General features: G+C 36.3%; 1 protein-coding gene across 1 annotated transcript; it reads right to left on the bottom strand.

Moving 5' to 3' along the window:
* Positions 1–441: 441 nt before the first annotated feature.
* On the bottom strand, positions 442–24,185 carry LOC135083232 (ribosomal protein S6 kinase-like 1). Its single transcript, XM_063977969.1, has 12 exons — positions 23,952–24,185; positions 21,404–21,574; positions 20,623–20,721; positions 19,871–20,009; positions 17,887–18,486; positions 15,515–15,621; positions 14,617–14,784; positions 13,308–13,862; positions 10,807–10,913; positions 9,450–9,693; positions 8,842–8,937; positions 442–4,067 (listed from the first exon to the last, which is right to left on the bottom strand). The coding sequence occupies exons 1-12, from the start codon at positions 24,042–24,044 to the stop codon at positions 3,939–3,941; spliced, it is 2,508 nt and encodes an 835-aa protein (XP_063834039.1). The 5' UTR covers positions 24,045–24,185; the 3' UTR covers positions 442–3,938.
* Positions 24,186–24,545: the final 360 nt, after the last annotated feature.

The raw sequence follows: 24,545 nt of genomic DNA, 5'->3' as shown, positions 1-24,545 counted from the left end.
GTGAAGTCTATTGTTTTTTAATTCTCTCTGCAGGTACTTACTGTATCCAGGCAGATATCAAAAATATGATGTAGGAAAATAACTTTAGCTGCAAGAGCATTCAATTTTATGGAACTCTGTCCACTTGATCATTTTCCTTAGGGACAATAGATTTTCTTAGTTTCCGCCGAGTGATTTGCTTACAGTTTTGTAACGTTTATTTTGCAAAATTCGGATTTTGCATGACTGATGTTACAAAAATATGCTTTGTAATGATAAAAAGAAAGAAATGAAAATTGTTTAGAAGAAATTTTACTTTTTTTCAGTTCTGTGAAACCCCAAACACCTTTTTTTTTACCCATAACCAAGTGACCAAAGAAAAACCATTCTTACCCCACATTCCTCCTAAAATATATTTCTAAAATGTCACCAACTTTCCCACCACCAAATAAAACTACATCGTTATAAAAATACATATTTTATTTATGGTCTGTTTACCCGGTTTTGTACATTACAGCACTAACTAATAATAATAATAATAGAGATACAGATCGGTTTAAATCTAGAGTGACTACAAGAAGCTAAATACTACTACATAATTTTAGAGAAAACAATTTATGCACATACCATAATACTTAACATCATTGTGTATTCTATAAATTATATAATTCAGGTCAGAAGTATTAACTTGTATAAACAACATGTAATTGCAATGAGGGTTTTCGCGAATGAAAGATGGCAGGACGTGGATGTGGGGTCTGACTGCTGCGTGATTTTGACATATCTGTCAATGTCATGTCAAAAATAACCTATCATGCAGCATTTGGACCTCGCGTCCTCGCGATTTTTCATTCGCGAAAACCCTCATTGAAATAGCGCAATTTTTCAGACAAATTTATTTTTATAATGAGCGTTAATTTGATTTCATTATTATTTCTTTGATCTAACTTAATTCTTTTTAACAGTTACGGCCGCTTACCACTTGCTGGTAAAGTCCAAGTGATAGTCTATTAGGAACTTATCTGTCAGATAAAACAAGATTTTGTTTTAAAGGTCTCAAATAACTATCTGAAAAATAACCAGGAGCCGTTAAAAGGTATTTAATTAAGTACAATTACACATTGTTTCTGACTTTTGCAACTATGTATGAAAATTAATTGTAATATTTAATGAAAGTAGGTAACATTACTGAACCGTTAAATGTGCCAAATTAAGTCACACCAAGTAACTCGTGCAATACTTTGTAATTAATTAAAATTTTATAATAATAAATTTATTTCCAGATGATTTAACTTTACTTACTTAATTTACAACTAATACATTGTCGTTATTATGAAAGAAAGTATAAATTGAAATTTTTGCAACATTTTTACAACATAATATTGAATTAATTTTGAATAACAATTCCAAGTGAGATCATTCTATAAAATGCATTATAAAATTATAACTTAAATACTACGATAATACACGCAAATACAATATAAGTTATAAGAGTAAAATATATTTTGTACTAAAAATAAGAATAACTATGATATTTTTTGTATTTTTAATACTTTTAAGTCGCATTTTAGGATCTTTATTTCCAAAATTAATAGGACTAGATTTACACGAAATTAGTTTAAATAAACGATAAGCAAAATAAGGAACGAATTAGATTAAATAACTCAAATCACTTGTCAATTTGACATTGCTGTCAAACTTTCGCTCCATCATTCATTCACTTGATTATTTTACGCGAGCTAAAAAATTCTTATTCAGTTAAAAATAGCAAACATTATAAACGAATGGAATAGAGTAATAAATAGCATATTTTTAAATTAAATTACGATTAAACCTGAACTGAATGAGTGAATGAAATTATCATACAAAGAATGGAAGAAGAAATCTATATTCACTCCTCAATTCTTATAAATATTAATACCAATATTTATAAATGTTCCAAAATATGATCCTATAATAGAGATAACCTAATTTTAGTAACATAATAAATATAAATTTTGGAAAATATGTTTTTTTAATTAAATTCTCCAGAAATACTGATAAGGGTTACATGTGGATGTGTTATCACTTTTTTATGCGTTTTTATTAAATTCTTTCTCGTTTCAATCAATAAGAAGAAAAAGAGACAACAACATTTAATTGCTGGCTTAATACGCTGGCTTTCTTCAATACTCATTTAAATTATTTTGTTAAAAGCTAGCTTTACTACTAGTTCAGAACAATAATATAGGATGTAGGGCAATAATTATGAACTTTTAATCAATAGGCTGATGTATGTTGCTAGGCTAGACTAATTATTTCCAATGTCTAAATTTATCAAAAGTCTACTCTTACAAAACTTTTAGCCTATACGTTTCATTTAGAATATTTATTTACGAACAGTATGAAATGGTGCAAAATCGGTTCTGTTCTCTAGACAAAGTAATCGATGTTCGAATCGCCATGTCAAAATGACATTAGCTTTCGATATCGATGTTGAAGTGACAATACCTCATAAGTAACATTTTTTAAGAAATCGATTTTCTTAATACAATTGGCTTCAAAATTCGCGTGGACTTTTCCTTTCGAAATTTTTCTCCTAACTGATATTTAGATAGCAATAAAACTCTAGAAATAGCTGCTATATGCGCTACCTTCTGTAAACCAAAAAAATAAATGCAGTTTTTTCTTCTTCTTTATGGCTCTCGCGGATTGAGTTTAGCCACGACAGGGAATAAATGCAGTTATAGTTCCAAAATACTGAACTGTCCTATGCATGACATTGACAGTGGGGCGCCACCGTCAATACCGGATCGCTGGTTCCGATTTTTGCCATGTTGGAAACCATATAGTTGAACGATAGTAGCGCCCCCCTGTCATTGAGTTTGGTGGGACAGTTCAGCGTGGGTCATCTATAGGAGGTATTGTCACCACTTCAAAGTCGATATGTTACGTAGTCTTCTTCTTATTTTATTATGGCAACGGCTTGGTTTTGAGAACCATGATTTCGCCAATGTCACGTAAACTGTCACGTAGTCATAAAAGTCGATCTGTCAATCGATCAAATAAACGTTTATTTTAGATATTTACTTTGTTTAGAGACAGAATACTATAATTATTACCAACTGCATATAATCAGGACTAGTCAACTACCGTATAACATTCAAACAGTCTATTTTTTTAAAGCCTATACTTGTAAGGCCCATTTCTCAGTGACATAATATAATAACATTTATGAATACATCTTTGTTTCCGAATATGTGCTGATTATATGCTTCGTAAATCAAGCCACGACTACTTAATTTGATAGGAAATAGTGTAAAGCCCGGTCTCCGAGAACGTAGAATTTTGTCCAATGACCCCAAGCTACCCATCTTTATCGCTCGCGCGTAATTATGTTGCTGTCGCGCTCGCACACTCACTGCGGGCGCGCGTCGCACAGTCGCGACAGCAATATAATTACGCGCGAGCGATAAGGATGGGTAGCTTGGGGTCATTAGACGAAATTCTACGTGCTCGGCGATCAGACTATAGTAGACACATTAATAGTCAACTGAAATACTTTTTGAGAGGTTTCAAAACGTGACTCCCATAGAATTGTATGGCAATAGGGACTATGACGTCATCAATCGGGATAACCGCCGTGATATCTTATCGATGTTTTAGACGACAAATGTATGGGCTTATCGCGGAGCCTATTCTAACTAAATTGACTGACAATTTGTTAAAAATTTCAGGGATAGAATAAATTGATTTTCTAGAATTGTTGGAAGAACAGTCACCCGGCAAGCGAAAGGTCGTGGGTTCGATTCCCGTCTTAGGCAGTTCGATTTTTTTCAAGTTATTTATGAATTGAGTCTTGCAACTATTGGTTTTTGGTTACTCAATTGAGTACTTCCTAACTAAATACTACATTTTGGGCCTTACCAGACTAAGTGCAACTCTGTTGCCGATTGCGCGTGATCTTTCGGTGAACCGCATCAATCCGGGACCAGCCAGGTGTCGTAGACGTGCCGCCAGTCGATGCCCTTGAAGTAAGGGTGCCGTTTGATCTCGTCTATACCGTCTTTGCCGGCGCCTAGACGCTCTGAGGGGTCGTAGGTTAATAACTGGAATTATAAAGATAAACATTAATAGATCTTTAGAGTGGCAAGCTAAATAAAAGTGTGACTGCACAAGATTGGTAATTCATTTATGGGGAAATGTATTAAACTTTTCAATAAATTACCACAAACTGTTGTAGAATTGCCATTCATAAAGGACAGTGCCAGGGTCTGGACCAAGTGTTGCCCAGAATCAACCCATAGTGCATTTTGTTCCTCAGGCCTATACTAATGTGTAAACCGAAGCGCACTGAAATCTATCCCTGGAGTTAAGAGAAAAAAAGAGTTTTGTTTCGAATTATTTACATACAAAATATCATCGATGTATACGTACTACGCATAAGATTTCGCGATTTTGGCATTAAATAACACTCGCTATGGTGAACTTAACCATACTGCATCCGTACACGTTACTTTAGTGCGATTTAGACATTCTTTATAAACGATCTAGCGCTGTTTTAATTGTTTGGTAAGTTGATAGAAATTCATTATTTACAAAAATGAAGCAAGAATTGGTGTATTACAATCGATTATTGGAGTTATTACTGTAGTTAAATTTTCGTTTCCGGTGTGATGAGTTGCATTGGTTGTATTAGTTCCTGGTTTCGTTTGAAGCGGAGTTCGGTCTAGCTCGAAATGTATCGAATCTCTTGTTAAGTTTTTTGGAGGGGCAGCTGTTATATTTTTAGTGTCTTTCTGATTTTCTTTTGGTGACTTAGATGGTGATCTTTTCCTTTTAGCTTCATCCACATCCCTATGCTTGACTATAAGTTTGTCGTATCTTATAAACGCTATCTTCCCTTGCCTTTCTTCTTGCTCTTTTTTCTCTTTTAGTTCTTTCCTTTTTATAAGGACATCCCTTGGGTAGTCTTCAGTAGCATATATGTCAGATGGAAAGTTTTTATTGTTTTTCAGGACTTCGTACTTTCGCCATGTCAGTGTAAGAGTTATGAGTATTGGTCTCTTTTTCTCGGTATCTTTCTTCCCAAGTCTTCTCACATTGCTGATTTCCCACTTGTCCCAGTCTTGCATTCCTTCGACTTTTTGGGAGATTTTATTTAACATCTCTATTACTTTATTCCTGAGGTCATTATCGTTTGCTTCATTTTCAGGAACGCCGTGTAATATAATGTTGTTTTTCCTAGTTTCCCTTTCCAAGACTTGTAAATTTAACTACAGTAAACGACAACAACATCTTATACAACAAAAACTCTCTCCCAATACGGCTGGTCACCGTGGGGGAAGTAGACCACCACCCTCCATCAAAATGATGGAGGAGGCTTTTACCCAAGTGGGGCCACAATCAAGAGAAATACTTAATTAATTTTAAATAAAACTGTAATAACTGTGGATTTATAAAGCTATAATAAATAAATAATAAATTGGAGTTATTAAGCTAAAACTTCTTGCTCCATTTTGTATATAATTAATTTCTGTCAAGTAACCAAACTACTGCAACAGCATGGTATCCTTCCGTTTGGCCAAATTACTTTTCGCCAAATTTCACTTCGCAAACAACTTATCGCCAAAGTTTCATTTCCCAAATGAACTTTTAGCAACTGTACTTTTTGCAACTAATTCATTTGGTCAAATTATCATTTGGCCAAATTTTACTTGGCAAATGTTTATATAGCAAATGTTTTATGTTGCCAAATATTATATCCCAAATAATTTGTTTGGTCAAATTGACACTTCACATACTTACCCACCGTTACCCACAAATCAAAGTATAAGGCACATGATCATGGTTTTCACAATAATTTTATGTAAAACATTGCAGGAAATAGTATGGTTGCAAAAAGTAGGTATTACAGAAAAAAGTAGGTTAGGTTAGGTTAGAACAGTGACCCTTAATGCGCGAAGGCGAGCGAAGCGTGCCGCGGCAGCGGCCGCCGAGCGCTAGAATCACCTCTATTGTTAATGAATCGTTTGGAAATTTCGATAAAAAGAATGAAATAAGGAAATTAATGTAGAACAAATTTTATATTAACTACCCACTAAACAAAATAATAACCACAAGCTAATTTGTATCCATTCTATGCACCAATCAAATTATTTTGTAAATAGTTTATCGTGAAATATTTTTGCCTAATGAAACATTTGGCAAACCATACTTTGCCAAACAATAATTTGCTAAACAATAATATGCCAAAAACAACATTTGCGAATTAAAAGTTTGCAATAAGTTGCTTTGCCAAATGAGAATTTGCCAAATGAAAATTTGCGAAACGTTGTTTGCGATGTGATAATTTGGGAAACGTTTTTTGGCCAAACATTAGTAATCCCGTTTGATCGCTTATAAAGAATGTCGAAGTCGTACTAAAGTAAGGTGTACGGATGCAGTATGGTTAAGTTCAACATATCGAGTGTTATTTAATGCCACAATCGCGAAATCCTATGCTTAGTACGTACACATCGAGGATATTTTGTATGTAAATAATTCAAAACAAAACTCTTTTTTTCTCTTAACTCCAGGGACAGATTTCAGTGCGCTCCGGTTTATAAATTAGTATTGGCCTGAGGAACAAAATGCACTATGGTTTCATTCTGGGCAGGACTTGGTCCAACTTCCATACATGGATGGCACTGTCCTTTAAAGCACATATCAAAAGCACCTTAATGAAAAAGGGCTACTATAAAGTTGATGATTATATAAAACAGTCTTTCCCAAAGTGGGCGATAACGCCCCCTTGTGGGCGCTGCAGGCTTAAAAGGGGGGCGGTAAGAGACCCAGAAAAAAAATCGGGACGTTGTGTAGAGGCTTGGGAGGCGTCATTTACTAGGAGGACTCTTAGACACCGACTGAGCACTCGACACTCGACTACAAATGGGGGCGCACTATGGAGCGAAATTGCGATTTATGGACATAGCGATTTTTTTCACAATTTCTATTTGAAAAAAATACCTATCGATAGGTTACGTTATTCTGATGAATAAATGCTGCACAAGTTTTTCTCTAAAACCAATAGTTTGACTGGAAAAAAATATTTTTCATTTTCGTTGTATGGAATGAAACATAAAGTGGTCGATTTCGACTAAGCCTTGACAGATCTTGCTTTGAAACTACTTGAGCCTTGTTCTATGGCTTGTTGACTGTAATCCTACGCTATCAGCGCGCATCCAAAGTTGCCCGTTCAGAAGTTATGAGGTTCCGAAAAATGAAAATTAAAGTAAGTAGAAGTATCTTTTTTTGGGTATAAATCTTTAAAGATTCAACTAAAACGTGAAAATTATATACTTTAGTAATGTAATTAACCTTTTTCTTGTCGTCTTATCTAAAGAAAAGTCAATTTTACTTACTTTCATTTTCATTTTTCGGAACCTCATAACTTCTGAACGGGCAACTTTGTGCGCGCGCTGTTAGTCTAGGATTATAGTCAACAAGCCATAGAACAAGGCTCAAGTAGTTTCAAAGCAAAATCTGTCAAGGCTTAGTCGAAATCGACCACTTTATGTTTCATTCCATACAACGAAAATGGAAAATATTTTTTTCCAGCCAAACTATTGGTTTTAGAGAAAAACGTTCATAATATTTATTCATCAAAATAACATACTCTATCGATAGGTATTTTTTTTAAACAGAAATTGTGAAAAAAAAATCGCTGATTTAATTCCTTTTAAGTTTATTAAAATGTGTTTTTAGCAGTAATTTAAGGTTAATTTACATTATTAACGTATAAAATCTTTATATTTTTGTTAAATCTTTAAAGATATTCAAAAAAAAAGTCACTTTTACTTACTTTTTTAAATTTTTCAGAACCTCATAACTTGTGAACGGGCAACTTTGGACGCGCGCTGATAGCGTAGGATTACAGTCAACAAGCCATAGAACAAGGCTCAAGTAGTTTCAAAGCAAGATCTGTCAAGGCTTAGTCGAAATCGACCACTTTATGTTTCATTCCATACAACGAAAATGGAAAATATTTTTTTCCAGTCAAACTATTGGTTTTAGAGAAAAACTTGTGTAGCATTTATTCATCAGAATAACGTAACCTATCGATAGGTATTTTTTTCAAATAGAAATTGTGAAAAAAATCGCTATGTCCATAAATCGCAATTTCGCTCCATAGTGGGGCGCTAAAAAGAATTTATTCTCGAAGTGGGCAGTAGACAAAATAAGTTTGGGAACCGCTGGATGATAAAAATGTTTGGAATGTTTAACTACCTAGCTCGCATCAATACTTATGACTATAATTTGTATATTTTAAAGACTAAAACCTTGAAAAGGAGGCTGACAATAGTGACTGAGTTTCTTGCGCTGCTTCTTCTCAGCACTGGCCCATTTATTGTCCCGAAGCAGTGGTAGGGTTAATATTGGGATGTGTAAAAGCGCTTTTTTAAAGCCTATTTGCAAAAATAAATGAATTTTATTTATGTGCTTGTGTTACGAGTAGGTCACAACACAATAATCTAGATGGGGTTCAAATTAAAACTACCGACCATCGAATCGACAGCCCGATTGAGCTATTGTCGCCTCAAAATTAAGTATTTATAAGTAAGTTGGTCATTTATCTATACTAATATTATAAATGCGACAGTAACTCTGTCTGTCTGTCTCGCTTTCACGCCTAAACCTCTGAACCGATTTTGATGAAATTTGGCATAGAGATAGTTTGAGTCCCGGGAAAGGACATAGGATAGTTTTTATCTCGGTTTTTTAAACAGGGACGCCGCGATAAAGTTTTTCTGTGACAGACAAAATTCCAAGCGGGCGAAGCCGCGGGCGGAAAGCTAGTAAACATATACAGTAAGTGTGTAATATAATGTAATTATATAATACCTGTGTAAGCAGCGATTCTACCTCCACCGACAATCCGTCGGGCAGTTGTAGTATGGTGTGACTCGTGAAGATACTCCTGTGGTAGTATGATAAAGGCTGAAAAAGAATAGATTATCCATAACTTATAACAGTTGCCATCTTATAAAAAAAAAGTAATTAGAAAAATTAAAAAATATAACATAAGTATGAAGCCTTTACATAATGTAAACTTTTTACCCTACCAGCTCTTCGAAAAAAAAATTACTGGATGGATTTTGATGAAAATGATATAATCATTTCAGACCACGGCAGTCTATCGTCCAAAATCGCGTATCGGTAATCTTCTTAAAAGGTCATCAGACCATCGAGCATTTAAACCAGCTGACCCGGCGATCTTGGTACTGCTTATGATCATCAGAATTGAAAGATTTTTTCAAATCGGACCAGTAGTGTTGGAGCTCAATTCAACAATCAAATTTTTACTATAATGTTATACAGGGTGGTATGGTATACCAAATTTCTGGCTTCACTATAATAATAAATACATCATAATATGTTAACATAGGCTGGTGCTGGCTTGATATACCTTTAAACTAACATCCTGTATAGTGTAGAAAACAAAAACTCACCACCCCACACAGCAGTTCATACATAACGGCTCCAAAACTCCAATAGTCACACAACTTATCGATCGACACATCGCGTTCATCCACAATCGTGTTGTAATACAACTCTGGTGCCACATACATGTTGACGTCGCCCGGTTTCGGCCGCGTTTTGGATAGCGCCATGTCCAAGCCGGGGTAGGATATGAAGTAGGTCAGGATGACTTGCCCGTGAGAACCGAGGAGCACGTTTGAAGGGTTTAGGTCCCTGTGGAAGGATATAGGGTGTTTTTGAAATACCATTGGCATAAATTAATACTTTTGTGACGTTTTTAGGGCGAGTTAGAAGGAGGCTACAATAAGCTTCAATATATCTACATTGGACTAGCGAGGGTAGCTAGATTGATCCCAATCGATCTGTAATGCTACATTACTAACTATAGGCCATGATTGATTATTAGGAAGGACAGGAATAGTTCCTCATTATTTATTAAAAAGGCTAATTTTATCGTAAAGTTACTAATACAGCCCCATGCGAGGCAATTAGCGAGAAACTGCGCAATTGTTGTACTAAAATTATTGATTTTAATTACTAGCAATCGCACGATTATCTGATTCTAATGAAGGCCTTAAAAAACGTTATAGCGAAAACTACTGAAAATAATCTCGAGTCTTTGGATCTAAATGAGAATGAGGATTTTCGCGAATGAAAAATCCGCCAGATGGCAATACGTAGACGCGAGGTCCAAATGCTGCATGATTGGTTATTTTTGACATGACATTGACAGATATGTCAAAATCCACCAATCACGCAGCAGTCAGACCCCACATCCACGTCCCGCCATCTACCGGATCTTTCATTCGCGAAAACCCTCATTGCATCATCCAACGACCTGGAGAGAGACAGTAATTTGACATTGGCTCTGCTACAGGGCCCACATCAAATTGAACTTTATGTTCTGAAGATACGGTTGAAAAATCAATGACTTTTTAACCTGGTTTAGGGTAATATTTTTTTTTATCCACAACAAGGAAGTTTTTGGCCTGTATCTCACCTGATGGTAAGTGACGATCAGGCCGAAGGTGGAAGCGAGCTTCACCCGGAATCCTCAACCACGGAGGAACTGGCTATCTTACCTCTAACTGCCGGAACACAACAATGCTATTAACATTGTTGTAATGGCGACAGACTTAGGTAAGATGGTGGTAGCTAGCCAGGCGGACTTAGAACAAGCCCTACCACCAACCAAACCGAACAGTAAAATCTGCCCCCACTGGGAATCCAACCCGGGACCTCTGCGTCTGAAGCAGGTGGTCTTACCACTAGACCACAGAGGGCGGTGAATATAATATTATTTTAGTTGAATAACTCCAAACATACCTGCAAATCACTCCACAGTTGTGTAAGCTCTCTATAGCAGTCAGTATTTCAGCTCCCCACTTGCAAACGGCTGATGGAGGTAGAACGTCTCTCGGCCTTGGAGTAAGCTGCAAATTATGGTTCAACTTTAGTTATCTTTAAATTTGAAAATTACTTCTATACACAGCGGAGAGCACATCAGACTATACAGGGTGTTAGGTAAATGGGTATATGAGCCGACACTAGCCCATGTTAACATGGTCATTAGGGTGGAGCGAAATTTTTTTTTTCAGATATCTGTAATGTAATAGTCAAAATTTTGTGCCTTTAGGGCTTAAATGAAGTCATGCAAAATATTAATCAATTCGGTTTAGAGTAACTGCCTCCGCATCGACACTGAATTTATAAAAAAAAGTTGGTTTTAGACCTCACTTAGGCGCCACATATCTCTGCAATATTTAAATAAAAATACTATTTTTTTTATCACAAATCGTTAACTGATATGCTATATTTTCAATGTAAAATACACAAAAAAGCCAGGCTTTGGGTTTATAATTTTAATAAGGGCGTGAGAGAGCGCGAGAAGAGAATTTTTCTGGCCCTTTTCGCGACTCGCGTCTTTGTCAGATAGTCTACTGGAAAAGCTCTGGAAACATGTAAGAAACTGCCTATCTATAAATTTGAACAAATTGAAGGACAAATGTGATCAGAAATGGCCAATTATCTGAGTACTGATCAGCAGAACTTGCATAAAATTGCTTCGGCGGTAATTAGGCGTATTCTCGCAAAATCTCGCAATAATTTCTCCTGGTGAATTGTAACATGCCCGTTAGATCACACGAGCGTACCGAATACTACGTTTGTATTGTAGAAACTTAAAATCCAATAGAAATTTTGATACCTCTGGCTACTATTGTGGTTAAAGTCTATGCTTCTTCCTGGTTTTTGATTAAGACAAAACCATCATGCAAAGATGGCACCCGTCATCTGTTTAACACATTGAACGCTGAGATGCTAGACACAATGGAAATTGTATTGTTCGCGGCTCACCGGTGAGCCGCGTGGCGTCCAACGTGTTAAAATTATTATGGCCTCGAGAGGCCTGCCAGATACCCTATGAAAGTTTAAAGAACTCGTTACCCGGAGAAAAAGCTATTACGAGTATCCTGATAGCAGTCTTCTTACGATGTCAGAGAGCTGGCCGCTCGTCGCATACTAAAGTCACACAGTACGAGTCACACTTCAATACCTAGAATTTTTTAAGTACTAGTGATACACTTTAATGCTATTTTATATATTTATTTAATTTACTTAACCAAACAGCCGCTTTTGAGATATTTATTTGACTAAGAAATTCAGCACATTGTCAAATCTGGTGGTGAGAGCAAACCTTTGTTTTAAGGCTTCTCTACCTCACTCAAGCTGTTGAGGGACCTGTGAAGATTACGATCAAAGATTCTATTTCTCACTGCATCCAGAAAGTCACTAATAAGGTGCAATAAAAGTCAAGTTGGAATCGCAAAACGTGATGCCTAAATTTTGATCAAAAAAGGATTTTCAAGCATAATAATTAAAGTAATTTATCTAATTCTTGTATGTATTTCTTGTTATATTACCTTGGTAAATATTTAATCTATAAATTATCTGTCATTTAATACCTTCTTACTAATAAATAGAGCGCAATATTTCACCTTAGACGACTTTCAATTTTAAATAAAATTTTAATATTTTGAAGTCACTGCGGAGGCAGAAGATATTCATTAAATGGGATAAAAAATTACAGTTATTAATACTTTCATATAAGGCACAAATCCCCCCCTATTAGAACTTCGAAACTAAAAAAAAAATTTTTCCCATACAACCGTGCTCCACCCTAATGGTCATATAAATGGTATGGTGAAGTCAGAAATTTGATATCATGATTTTTTTTTTTTTTATTTTCATACGAAATAAATTTTACAAAATCCGATTTGTATGAAAATTAAAATAGTTTAAATGAAGATATCAATTTTCTGACTTCACCATACCTTTTATATGACCATGTTAACATGGTCTAGTGTCGGCTCATATACCCATTTACCTAACACCCTGTATTGTTACTTGTTGCAAAAAATCACCTATTGCCATTTAATAAGTTGCTTGATGTTTACTACTAAGTCGACAGTTTAACTTTCCCCTGGGACACACTTGACCTTCACTGGTTGGGTTTTTATGGCGGTCAAGCTGTAGATCCTGGCTACACAGGAGTTGCAGCGGTGGGAATGAGTGGTGGGAACAGTCCCGTACTAAGTTGTTGATGGTACAACCGGGTCGAGTTAACTGCGCACTAGACAGCCGTGACGTCACATCGACGCTCTAGTACGGACGCGTCGCATTCTAGCGAGGTGCGCAGTTAGTTCTATTCTATAGAGTTGTAATTTATTTGTTATTCAAAATAACCGAATAATAATGATAAAAATAAACATGATCACAGTAATAAGTAATGTGACTTTAAATAATTTAAATATCTAAACAATACTTACTCGATTCAGATTTGGTGTAACAACGTCTCTCCTCTCAGAATTATCAATGTTCACTTTATCACCCACTTTGGTATCGTCTTTACCTTTCATCTCACTCAACACTTTGTCAACATTCTTCAACAATTTCTGCGAATTCGACACTATTTCGTTCACACTAAGGTCTGAATTGTCCAAAACGGTTGTTTCTACTTCATTATTATTAACTATTTCTTCATTTATTTCTACATTGACATCTGTTACTTCAACTTTGTCTTCAATATTATCGTTTTCGACATCAATTGTTTTGATTTTCGGTTCGGAGAACACGTTTTCTAAATTGACGTCTCTTGCTGGGGTGTTAGGGATGGATTTCGCGTAGTTTTTGATGTAATCGAATAGTTTTTCGCCTGGGGCGTAGGATAGTATTAGAAATATTAGGTTGTTTGTTTCTATGAACGCGTGGAGGGGCACCATGTATGGTATAACGGTTGGTAAAACCGGTTCGCGGGTTTCTTTGGTGCGTTGGAGGAAGTATTCGTCGAATTCCGTTAGGTTGTGCGGGATTTTTTGGATGACCTGGAAAGAAATAAAAAATAGATTAAATAATTTTTATTACAGTAAAAAATTGACAGCTAATTGAAACACAATTTCTGTAACTACTCTTCAAATTGAGCTTTCTCTATAATTTAAAGTCTGGAGACATTATTCAAAAAAGAGTTGGTTTTATTCTGCCACGTTTTTAAAATATTATTACTGAATAAGATTTAATTTGGGGAACGCGGGTTCGGTCCCCGCCGCCGCTCGACTATTGTGGTGAGCTCACAACAAATATGCTTGTCACGAGTGAGATCACTCATGACACAAGCATATTTAGCTTAGTACGAGGGACTAACGAGACTATTCGTAAGTAATTAGTGCAATAACAATAATTACTAATAATCTTTAAAAATAAATTCATATTGCAGAAAAAAAAATGTGCTTCTCTAGTGGAGACTAAATTACCTGATGACAAAAAATTTCTACATACTAAGGAATTTGAACAATTTACCTCCATAGCATAACAAATCTGTTCCTCCCTATGCAGTACCAGCATAATACTTGAACTCAGAACAGCCAACACCCTGTATAGCGCTAGGTCTTCGTACGGCCGCTTATAAGATGATACTAACTATACTAATGCCCGTTTTCACCATCAATCCCTAATTTTTAAGTGACCCCTATGAAAACAAAATTCCTGTTATCATAGGGGTCACTTAAAAATTAGGGATTGATGGTGGAAACGGCCATAAGTGTCCTAAAAAGGCCTGCACAATAATGAATAACAACTCACCTTCATAGCATAACATGTCTGCTCCTCCCTATGCAGAACTAGCATAATACTTGAACTTAGCACAGCCAACACCCTGTATAGCGCTAGGTCTTCGTACGGCCGCTTGAGCATAGCGGCCGGTAGGGGGCAGTGCAGAGGCTTCAGCGTTGTGTCTCGCTCTGGCAGCAGCTGGGGGAAAGAGACGAGTATAATATAGTCAAATAAGTTCATAGGCTTATTACTATATCTCAGGAACTATACAATATGACTTTGTCATAAGATTTCAGGACTTTTAGATTATTTATTTCAGGATTGTCTTGACTTTCACATGCCAGTTATGTAACGAAATTGATCATGTATAACAAACATCTAATGGACGTTTATTTATGTGAAATAAATGAATTTGAAGCGCAGGACCGTTCATTGTGGAAAACCTTGGGGGAGGCCTTTGTCCAGCAGTGGACGTCATTTGGCTGAAAAGAAGAAGAAGAATTTGAAATCCCGAAAAGTATAATACTTTTCCATAGAATAAAGCAGAACAAAAACATTTTTAAAATAAATTGTTTCGGAATAAGTCATTCTTTTTCACTTTTGTTTATTTTTTTCATCTGGGAACCCTACATAAATATAAAAAACTAAGAAGATGAACTCTTTTAATTTCTCATTCGTTCATTCGTTTCAGCCGAAAGCCGACTGCTGGACAAAAACATCCCCCAAGGATTTCCACAAAGACCGGTCCTGCGCCGCTCGCATCCAGGCGCCTCTCGCGATCTTCACCAGATCGTCGGTTCACCTAATGGGAGACCTGCCTATTTCTCATAAATTCTACTAATTAACATCTATTTTATGTTGTTGTACACAAATTTTGTAAGACTAAAACTTAGGCCTAATTACGGGCAATGTCTATTTAAACACTCACGCTTTGCTCGTTATCACAGAGGTGGTTCTTGTAGATAGCCTCGGCGTAGGAGAGGTACTTATTCGTCTTCTCCTTGATGAGGGCTCTTCTTTGAGGGTCCGAGTCACCTGGAAATAGAGAATTCATAAATAAATTAACAATATGTATTTGCCAAATTACATACACTGATAAATTTTAATGAATGAGACAATAGAGTATAGTGACACTATCAATCTAATTATGCATGTTTTTTTTTATTTCACTATCTATCTACTACTATCACTTTTTTATTGACGTCAAAGTAATCTTCTTTCTTTTTTTAAACAACTAATTTATTATGCTAATACCATGGCATGGTTCTCAAACGACATTCATTTAGTTTGGAAAATGTGGCTGTGACATACGGACGGACAGACAGACATGACGAATCTATAAGGGTTCCGCTTTTTGTCATTTGGCTACGGAACCCTAAAAAGGCTTTTAAAAAGAGCTGCTTTGGTACAATAAATGGGTCAATGCTGAGAAGAAACAGCGCAAGAAACTCTGTCACAGTATATGAAAAATCCGAAGATATGAGAGGGGGAGCCATAATTTATTTCTTTAAAAGTCATATTATAGTATTTTTTTACCTGTACTTTTATAAGTAATCGCCGTTTTATTTCCATATTCCAGCACATAATCGCACAAATACACAAAATCCATGTCTGTCGACCAGCCTAGATGTCAAACATGACAATTGTAAGGCTGTGGCCTCACTGAGAGCTTCTATCGAACTAGTTCCAAATAGAGACTTCTGATACACGTCGACTGATATTTTGTTGTCAGACAAAAGCATTTTTTTGTATGAACAATGTTGGCGGAAGAATACGCTGTTTTGTTTGCGACCTTGTACTACGGAAATGCTTCCTTCCTTGTTTCTTTTTATTTTGAGTAGTATGTTTTGAGTCTTCCAAATGTAGTTTTTATTAGGCGAGTAATTAAACAACAAGTAGTCGTTTATTCTACATTAGTATAAGTAATGAATGGCTTTGAATTAAAATTAGTTATTTCCATAAAAATAATTTTCTTACACATTTAGTATGCCTGACTACAGAAAGCTGTGACGTCACTGGTTCACTGATATTTTAAGTACCAAAATGTAATTAATTTTTAAATATTAAAAACAAGTTTACTTTAATAACACTAAAAGTATTTGAGTTTTCGGAGTAAGAATGAGGTTTTATTTTAGAGAAGTAAGTAAGTATACTCGTACTATTTTGACTGGTTGGGTTTTTATTGGAGGTCAAGCTGTAGATCCTGGCTACACAGGAGTTGCAGCGGTGGGAACGACAGGTGGGAATAGTCCCGTCGTACTAGTTTTCCGCTTAAAGTCAAGCCACAGCCCTACAAGCTGATAACACGTTATCGACATGTTATCAGGTTATCACTATTTATCGCGACCCTACGATATCCAGCCGAGATCTATCGATGAATCACTGTTTTACAAGCACTAAAGTTATGTTTAAAATACATTATGTACCTACTTGAGTTTGTCAGATTGGCTTCATATTTGACAAGTGTCAAGGGGTAGGCGAATTTGAATTTTATGAATCAGAGGTTGTGGGTCAGTTTTACGGAAACAGATGTAGAATTTGTGTCAACTCTGAAATCCTGATTATCGAAACTAGAACTGGGTCAAGAAGAGATTTTAATTTTCTATTTGGTTAAAAACGAGGAAAGTGAAAATTTTGGCCATAACGATGTTTGTTAAGCATGGTGACTTTTCATGCCATCTTATTTCTTTGTGCCGTTTGAGGTATAATAAAAGACATTTGCTCTGTTTGGGATTCGAACCCAGAACCGCTGTTAGCTGATTCGCAACACAGATTGCACTATCAAAAAAGAAAGAGAAAATAAAGCAAAAAGTGATCTATAGTTGTCGGTTTTATACACATATTGATAGCGATACTAAATTATCTTGAAATAATACTAAATATTATGTGTAACAAAATAAATGTCAGTCTATAAGAAATAATAAGTGCGTTTCGATAAGTTATGGGCCCAGGCAATAAATCGATGTGTTTCCTCTCTATTTAGTCGACCGTTTGGTGTAGTGGTTCAGAACGGACTACTATGCCGAGAGGTCCCCGGTTCGATTCCCGGCCGGGCAGAAATTGAAATGATGAATTTTAAGTTCTGTGACGGGTCTGGGTGTTACTATGTATAATATGTGTGTTTAAAAAAAAGTATATAAGTAGTATATCCGTTAAGCTAGCACCCATAACACAAGCATATTAATTGCTTACTTTGGGGCTAGATGGCGCTGTGTGAGATTGTCCAAAGATATTTATTTATTTATTTATATTTTATGAATATTGCTCTCTTTTTTTTCAATACAAAAACTATGTACTCACTTTGAACACCAATCAGCATCTTCTCTATACCAGACTTGTAACACTCGAATGCCCTTTGAAAGTCTCCCATATTCTCACACCTCGCCGCCAAATTCAGCATATACCCCGCCTCAAACACGTAACTATCTTCCGTCTTCGTCTTACACTCCACGTTAGAAAGAGACAACACACTCCGTTTGCTGTACAAAGACAACTTCGAGCTGCTTCGTCTTTCAATCTCATTCACTGACGTCATCGAACCATAGACGTTCGACGCTAGTGACGTAGTCTCCGAATCTGTGTTGCCACTTCTGGGCATAGTGTGGTAATCTTCAAACGTAGAAGTCGATGGTGCATCGAAGAGGATCAAATCTGGCAAGACATTCTTTCTGACGCACGGCCTCGGTTTGTCTATGGTGACTTTGCTTAGTTCGTCGTAGAGGTCGCTGTTTATGCTGTCCAAAGAGTTTATAGACTCGAAACTATCGGCAGCGGATAGTTTTTGGTCTGGGGACTGACGGATTTCGACGTCGGCTGCTTCGTATATCGGTATTTGGGATATGAAGTCTGTTTCGTCTATGGATAGCTGGTCTGTGGTCTGTGGCGCTTGCTGTGGCCTCGCTGGAAGTAGAAAACAAAAGGTATATTAAAGACAAGAACATAATGACAGTCAAGAATTACCTTATGTAGTTTCTTATGACGCCAAAAATACAAATTCAAAAAGTATAGTATCTTTATTCTAAACAGAATGATTTATAAACCTGTTTTCATTTTATTTAAGGAAACTTGATTACTTTTAAACTTTTGCGTTGGACTTTGCAACGTAGAAATAAGGAAAACTTGGTCCGAAACTTGGAAACGAAAAGATAAAAAATATTTAAGTAACACACCAATTAATTTAAAATTTAAATGAGCTCATAAAAGTAAAGATTGTAACATATGACCAGTAGAAAGAATGAAACTAGAGCATCTTATGAAACCGCATCTCATTTTTAGTATAGCTCGCTCAACAAAAGTTGAGGCAAATATGTACTCATACTGATGTATAGTTCCAAAATACTGAACTGTCCTATCCATGACATGACAGTGGGGCGCCACCGTCGATACCGGATCGCTGGTTCCGATTTTTGCTATGTTGGAAACCATATAGTTGAACGATGGTAGCGCCCCCCTGTCATTGAGTTTGGTGGGACAGTTCAGCGTGGGTCATCTATAATATTTGAAGTTTTGAACACAGAACACAATACATAATACGTCATTCAAGTTCAAATATTGAATACACTAGCAACCACTATAAATACAAATCTTTGCTTGTGTTGATGGCCTATATACTATGTGCGAAGCCTAAATAAAAAGAAATAGTATCTAATTAGAGAGCTTGTGCTCCTGCAGTAGAGACATAACTCCCGTATTCACAAACGTTACTATGAGGACTCACAGTGCGCGTGGACGCACAGGGTCACACACAAACCAATGCGTCCGGTGTGTCATGCTAATATGGCCGCCATAGTAATACAACAGCGCGGGCCTTCGGGCTCGCGCCGCTTCTGTCCCACACCCGCGCCGCCTGGTTTGTAGTTGGGCAGTTGCAGTACGGCGCGGTTGGAGCGCGGGCCCGCGTTCAAATTTGGTGTGACACACTTCAAAGAGTTTCTTGTATTACAACTTGCGCGGGCCCGCATTCAAACTGCGCTGTTACTGCCCTGCGTTTGGTCTGCCCAATACTTCAAAGTCAAAAGTCAAAGTCAAAATTTCTTTATTTGCATGGACTATTAAAAATAGTGCTTACAAATCGTCAAATATTGAATAAAAAACAATAAATACTAATAAAAAAGTTTTTCTCTGGAGCCATAACATGTCTCATAATCTTTTTGCCCTACCAGCGCTTCGAGACCAACATTTGGCAAGTGCTGAGAAGAAGCGCCGCAACAAACTCGGTCACCACTGTTTGCTGGTTACTCTGTAGTGGAAACTAAATGACCTGCTGATGATGATGGTGACTTACCACTATGTGCAGGGCTCCTGGCATCGTCATCATCGGTCTGGTACTCCAAAGGAGGCGTCTCCTCGATAGGCAGGTGGAGTGAGGACCTGATCGCGTTGATGACGCTTCCAGCTTGGGGCTCCGGCTCGGGGTAGCCTGTCTGTGAAAGTGAGGTAGTAAATTAGTGCCTCTTACTTTTAGTTGGCCAATAGTTGGGCCCGATTCTAATTTGTATGAAGAATCGGCCGATACCAAATCGGTGTAATGTGCGCACTTTCATACATCTCCATACTGATCAACAGCCCGACCCAACTATCCGTCAACTAAAATCGGTGGTCTGCGCCTAGGCTTACCCTCAAGTAATCTTCAAATCAGAATTAAATTCCTCTAAAATAAAATCACTCAATGTTTATTTATGTACTGTAACTTTGTCGAAACATTGGCGAAATCGTGGTTCCTAAATTCAAGTCATGCATTGTTTCTACATTCAACATTGGCAACATCAGTGTTCTTCAAATATGCACTATTATGATTAATTTTGAAAAGTAAATAATGTAATTTTAGTTATACACAGCTCCATCTTGTTCTAAAATAATCACTACAAAAGTATTTAACAATAATAACAAAGAACTAAAAGAAGAATTTTCTTTAATAAAATATTACCTTAATTTGAAATTAACATAGTAATTAGAAAAGTTTTTGCGAAAATTTACACTCAGTTAAATAAGCGTCAGTGAAATAAGCAAAATAAATGAATTAAAAAACAAAATTACCTGCAGAAAATTAACAAAGTCCGTACTGGTGAACAGTAGCTTGTGTTCAGCGACGAACTCCAACAGAGTTTTGGTGGTCTTCGCGCGTTCCTCTATCACCTGAAACGGAACATTTACCTACATTAATTACCAATTAGCGGTGAAAGTGAGCGTAAACGGTGCGGTGCCGACTATAGCATGACGTAATTTCATCTTGAATTCATTATGTATGATAGACAGGCATCGCAGACAAAATAATCTTTTATTTAGGCTGAGGTTTTTTTTTGTCGCCAAGGAAATTCTTTGCACCGTCACCACTGCCGGGGGACAGTGGCGTGTGGGACTCCCGGCGCTGCTCCGTCCTGAAAAGGCAGGCTGAGTTTTTTTTTGCATTAACTTACTTCAACTGTAACTATAACAATAATCGGTGTTTTTGTATGGTGTTTGACAGATTTTTGACGTTTGTTAAAGTTAAAGTAAGATGGTGCAACTCAGCCTAAAGATATTAAATATTAATTTGAAGCTGGTTGCTGCTAGACTCAGTGAACCTCGTAATACAAGCATATTATTGCGCTGGCAGTGGGAAACCGCGTAGGTGACTGCACCAGGCAGTCTGCCAACAGAGAGATGGCGGGGGATAAGAAGTCCATTCTGCCACTATTCTTACCTCTTGAAGTAGCTGTGCCTCTGCAGTGGCGGGAACTATTATATCAAACTGCTATATCTACAGCTCCCAGTGTGTGCAGTGGCATATTTCAGCTAGTCATAGACTTAGATTAGTCCATTCTGCCACTGTTCTTACCTCTTGCTGAAAGCGCTTGAAGTAGCTATGCCTCTGCAGTGGCGGAAACGTCCCTTGGAGGCGAAGGCCGGCGTGCAGCGATCGCATGCTTTTATGCAGCTGCTGCACGTCGCTGTAGCGCTTCCATACCGACACCACGCTCACAGCTTCGGGTGACTCTATAGGGAACAGCTGGAATAGAAAGAAAGAAACATTTATTACGATGAACATCACTTAGAGTAAGCGCACACCGTTGATTTTTCGTCGGCCGATAGTTTAGTCGGGCAGTTGATCAGTATAGGCATGTATGGGAGTGCGCACACTACGCCGATTCGATTTGGCCGATTCTTCATACAATTTAAAATCGGGCACTATCGGCCAACTAAAAATCTACGGTGTGCGCCTTCTCTTAGTTAAGATATAAGGAAAAAAAAGACAGAAATAACACATAAATATAACAAGGAAATAAAAAGTGAACTGAGCAGTGCTACCCTGTGGCAACAGCTATGCCCATCGCAATGGGACTCCACTCAGCATATGCCGTGGCCTTGGACGAATAAACAAGGCCGAGGCCCACGGTGGGGAAGGCGCTGGTTTTCGCTGTGTCTCATAATACATAGAATAAAAATAGGCTAGTTGGAATTTTCATCTGTATTTATGTCGTCATTTCTTGAAAGAAGTATAGTAGAGAACAGACTATGCTGCAAACCGGAAAAACCAAAAAATATTTATGAAGACCTGATTAAAATTAAGCGAGCACCCTTTGATACATATTTACTTGTTTAGGTACTTAGCTTAATTTATTGTTGTTGTTAGTGTGTCAATAAAGTTTTGATTAGGAATTTATTTGTCTATCTATGCTGCTGTTACTATGCAAAATGTTTCAAAATACTTTTTTTGTCTAATTGCATTCTATAAATAAAACAATCCTACATAATATCTATTTCACAATAATTCATTCATGATAAGAGACCTATGTAACTGCCCGGGTTTCAACAGTGTAAATTTAGAAAAAAAGCAAAGCTAAATATTTGCTTAGTGTGGACTGGACTGACCGATTCATAATAATATGATTGTTAGATGATAAATAAGATAATATGTAGTAGGTAGAACGAAGGAATTGGATCAACAATAATATTTATGTAAGTTATCCTCATACAGATTTAACATTCTCGAAATGTATCACTTATGACTCATTCAAGGATATATTTTTTCACTAGTATAAAAATGCTTTTTAACTTGCTGTACAGTCATCAGCAAATGAGACTATACTTTTTACTGCAAAATATTACCTATTACAACTGAGTAAGATGCTATATTAACTTGACGTGTCATTGTCCGTACTGTGTGGTTTTAGTGGTATAATATTAATTACAAACTTCAATGTCAAACAAACCACAAGCAGTAATTAAAACTGAAGTATAATTGTTACAATTGAATTAATCTATTGAGTGCATTTAGTGGCTCTTGAGCTGTGTGAAAGAGAGAGAATAAAGAGAGAAAGAGAGAGCAATATGTTATCAGCAAGAAAGTCATGGATCAAACTCCAAAATTTGTTCTGCTAAGGCCTGATTCGACCAAACTTTTATCCGGGAACAACTCCTGGTATAACTGGCACATTGACAGTTTCAGTATGGGAAATATGGCAAAACTGACGATTTATTCTGAGATTAACATTTACTCGTTTGGTCGAATCCACCCAAAGTAAAACAATTTACTAAAATAAATGGTCTGCGATGAAAGAGGAGAGGATGCTGCATATTGTTAATTAGAATCATCATTAAGATTGATTACAATCAAATAAACGTGACTCACTCTGATTAGTAGTTAATATGAAAGTCTTATTATTTATTAATATTAACTACTGAGTCAATATTTTTATCTATTTCTATAAGTATCAGGGAAAGCAAAATAAAATGAAACTAAAAATATTCTTTGTACTTTCACTCTAGTTTCTTTCACCGAGAAGAACATAAATAATTAATACTTTTCTAATTGGACTGTGAGGTTTAGAATGTAGAAAGTAAATATCTAAAGAAGTATGCAATTTCAAGCACACTGCAAAATATCTACACCAAAAGAACAGTAATTAAAATATGACCTCAGATTTCTTTTTTTGGGAATGACTGTCCCTTTCAGATTTATTTTATACAGTTGTAACTAATTCGAATTCATGTTCATAGTCCTCATACCCTCATTATAAAGTTAAATATTAATAACAGACATGGGCACATAATACTGCATATCCTTAGAAAATTTCAATGTTTAATCAGCTTCACTATAGATAGAATTGCAAAATATTACACAACTACAAAAACACATTGGCCTTTTGACAATGGACAGTAGTTACTTTCTTATCGGTAGAGTTTAAACAGGCTAAATAAAATTGGTTCTATAAACACACTGGAAACTCTAATTTGAGCTCGTTATCAAGGAATAAATAAAGAATAAGCGTAAAAATATACATTTTTAAATGTCGACAACTTCCTGTTGACTTTTTTCAGCCGTTTCGCGATTGAACGTTAATGCAATTAAACAAAGGTTTAAATTATTAATTGGAGGTACTCACAACTGAAGTAATCTTGTAAATAGTGAATCCATTCTTGTGTTTGGAGGTTTCGTCCACCGAGAACCGGCGTACCCACTTGTCTTTTGCAGACATTTTATACCAATTTATTCCAATGGTAAACCACAATAACTGCCACTGTAGTTAGCCGATATATTAATCATCGTTATTTTCTAAGAAAATAGATGAGATATTCAATTTTAAAGACACGCACAAGCAAAACGTCGTGCCATACCTGTGTGCCATACAATCGCAAATCCGAATAAAATTGAAAGTTTGACAAGCAAGTGTGTTGTCTCAGCTGTCAATAATGCCCATATATTTTTTTCTAAAATCACCTCTACGCCTTTGAAATTAAAGTTGAAATTGACGTGCTTCACAAATGAAGTTCATCAAATGCGTTCCGTTCTATGCATTTTCAGATGCACATTACATATTTTTATAATTTCGTCAATAAAAAATACAACTAAAGTTTTTTAAGTATTTGAAAAGAAAATTCAAATTCAAATTCACGCTTACGAAAAACGCTTTAATTGAAATAACATGGAACATATTTGGCGTGTACAACGTGTCTGTATTACGTTGAACTATGTAGAT

The sequence above is a fragment of the Ostrinia nubilalis genome, chromosome 23 (genome assembly GCF_963855985.1).
Source record: "Ostrinia nubilalis chromosome 23, ilOstNubi1.1, whole genome shotgun sequence".
NCBI classification, from domain to species: Eukaryota; Metazoa; Arthropoda; class Insecta; order Lepidoptera; family Crambidae; genus Ostrinia; species Ostrinia nubilalis.
This window is presented reverse-complemented; position numbering and strand designations above follow the sequence as displayed.

Excerpts from the sequence above, each read along its gene's own strand:
- LOC135083232 (XM_063977969.1), bottom strand. The coding sequence starts at position 24,044 with ATGTCTGCAAAAGACAAGTGGGTACGCCGGTTCTCGGTGGACGAAACC. Across the intron at positions 9,694-10,806 it reads AACTGTGGAGTGATTTGCAG|GGACCTAAACCCTTCAAACG; the intron begins GTATGTTTGGAG and ends ATCCTTCCACAG. Across the intron at positions 4,068-8,841 it reads TAGAATCGCTGCTTACACAG|TTATTAACCTACGACCCCTC; the intron begins GTATTATATAAT and ends TTATAATTCCAG.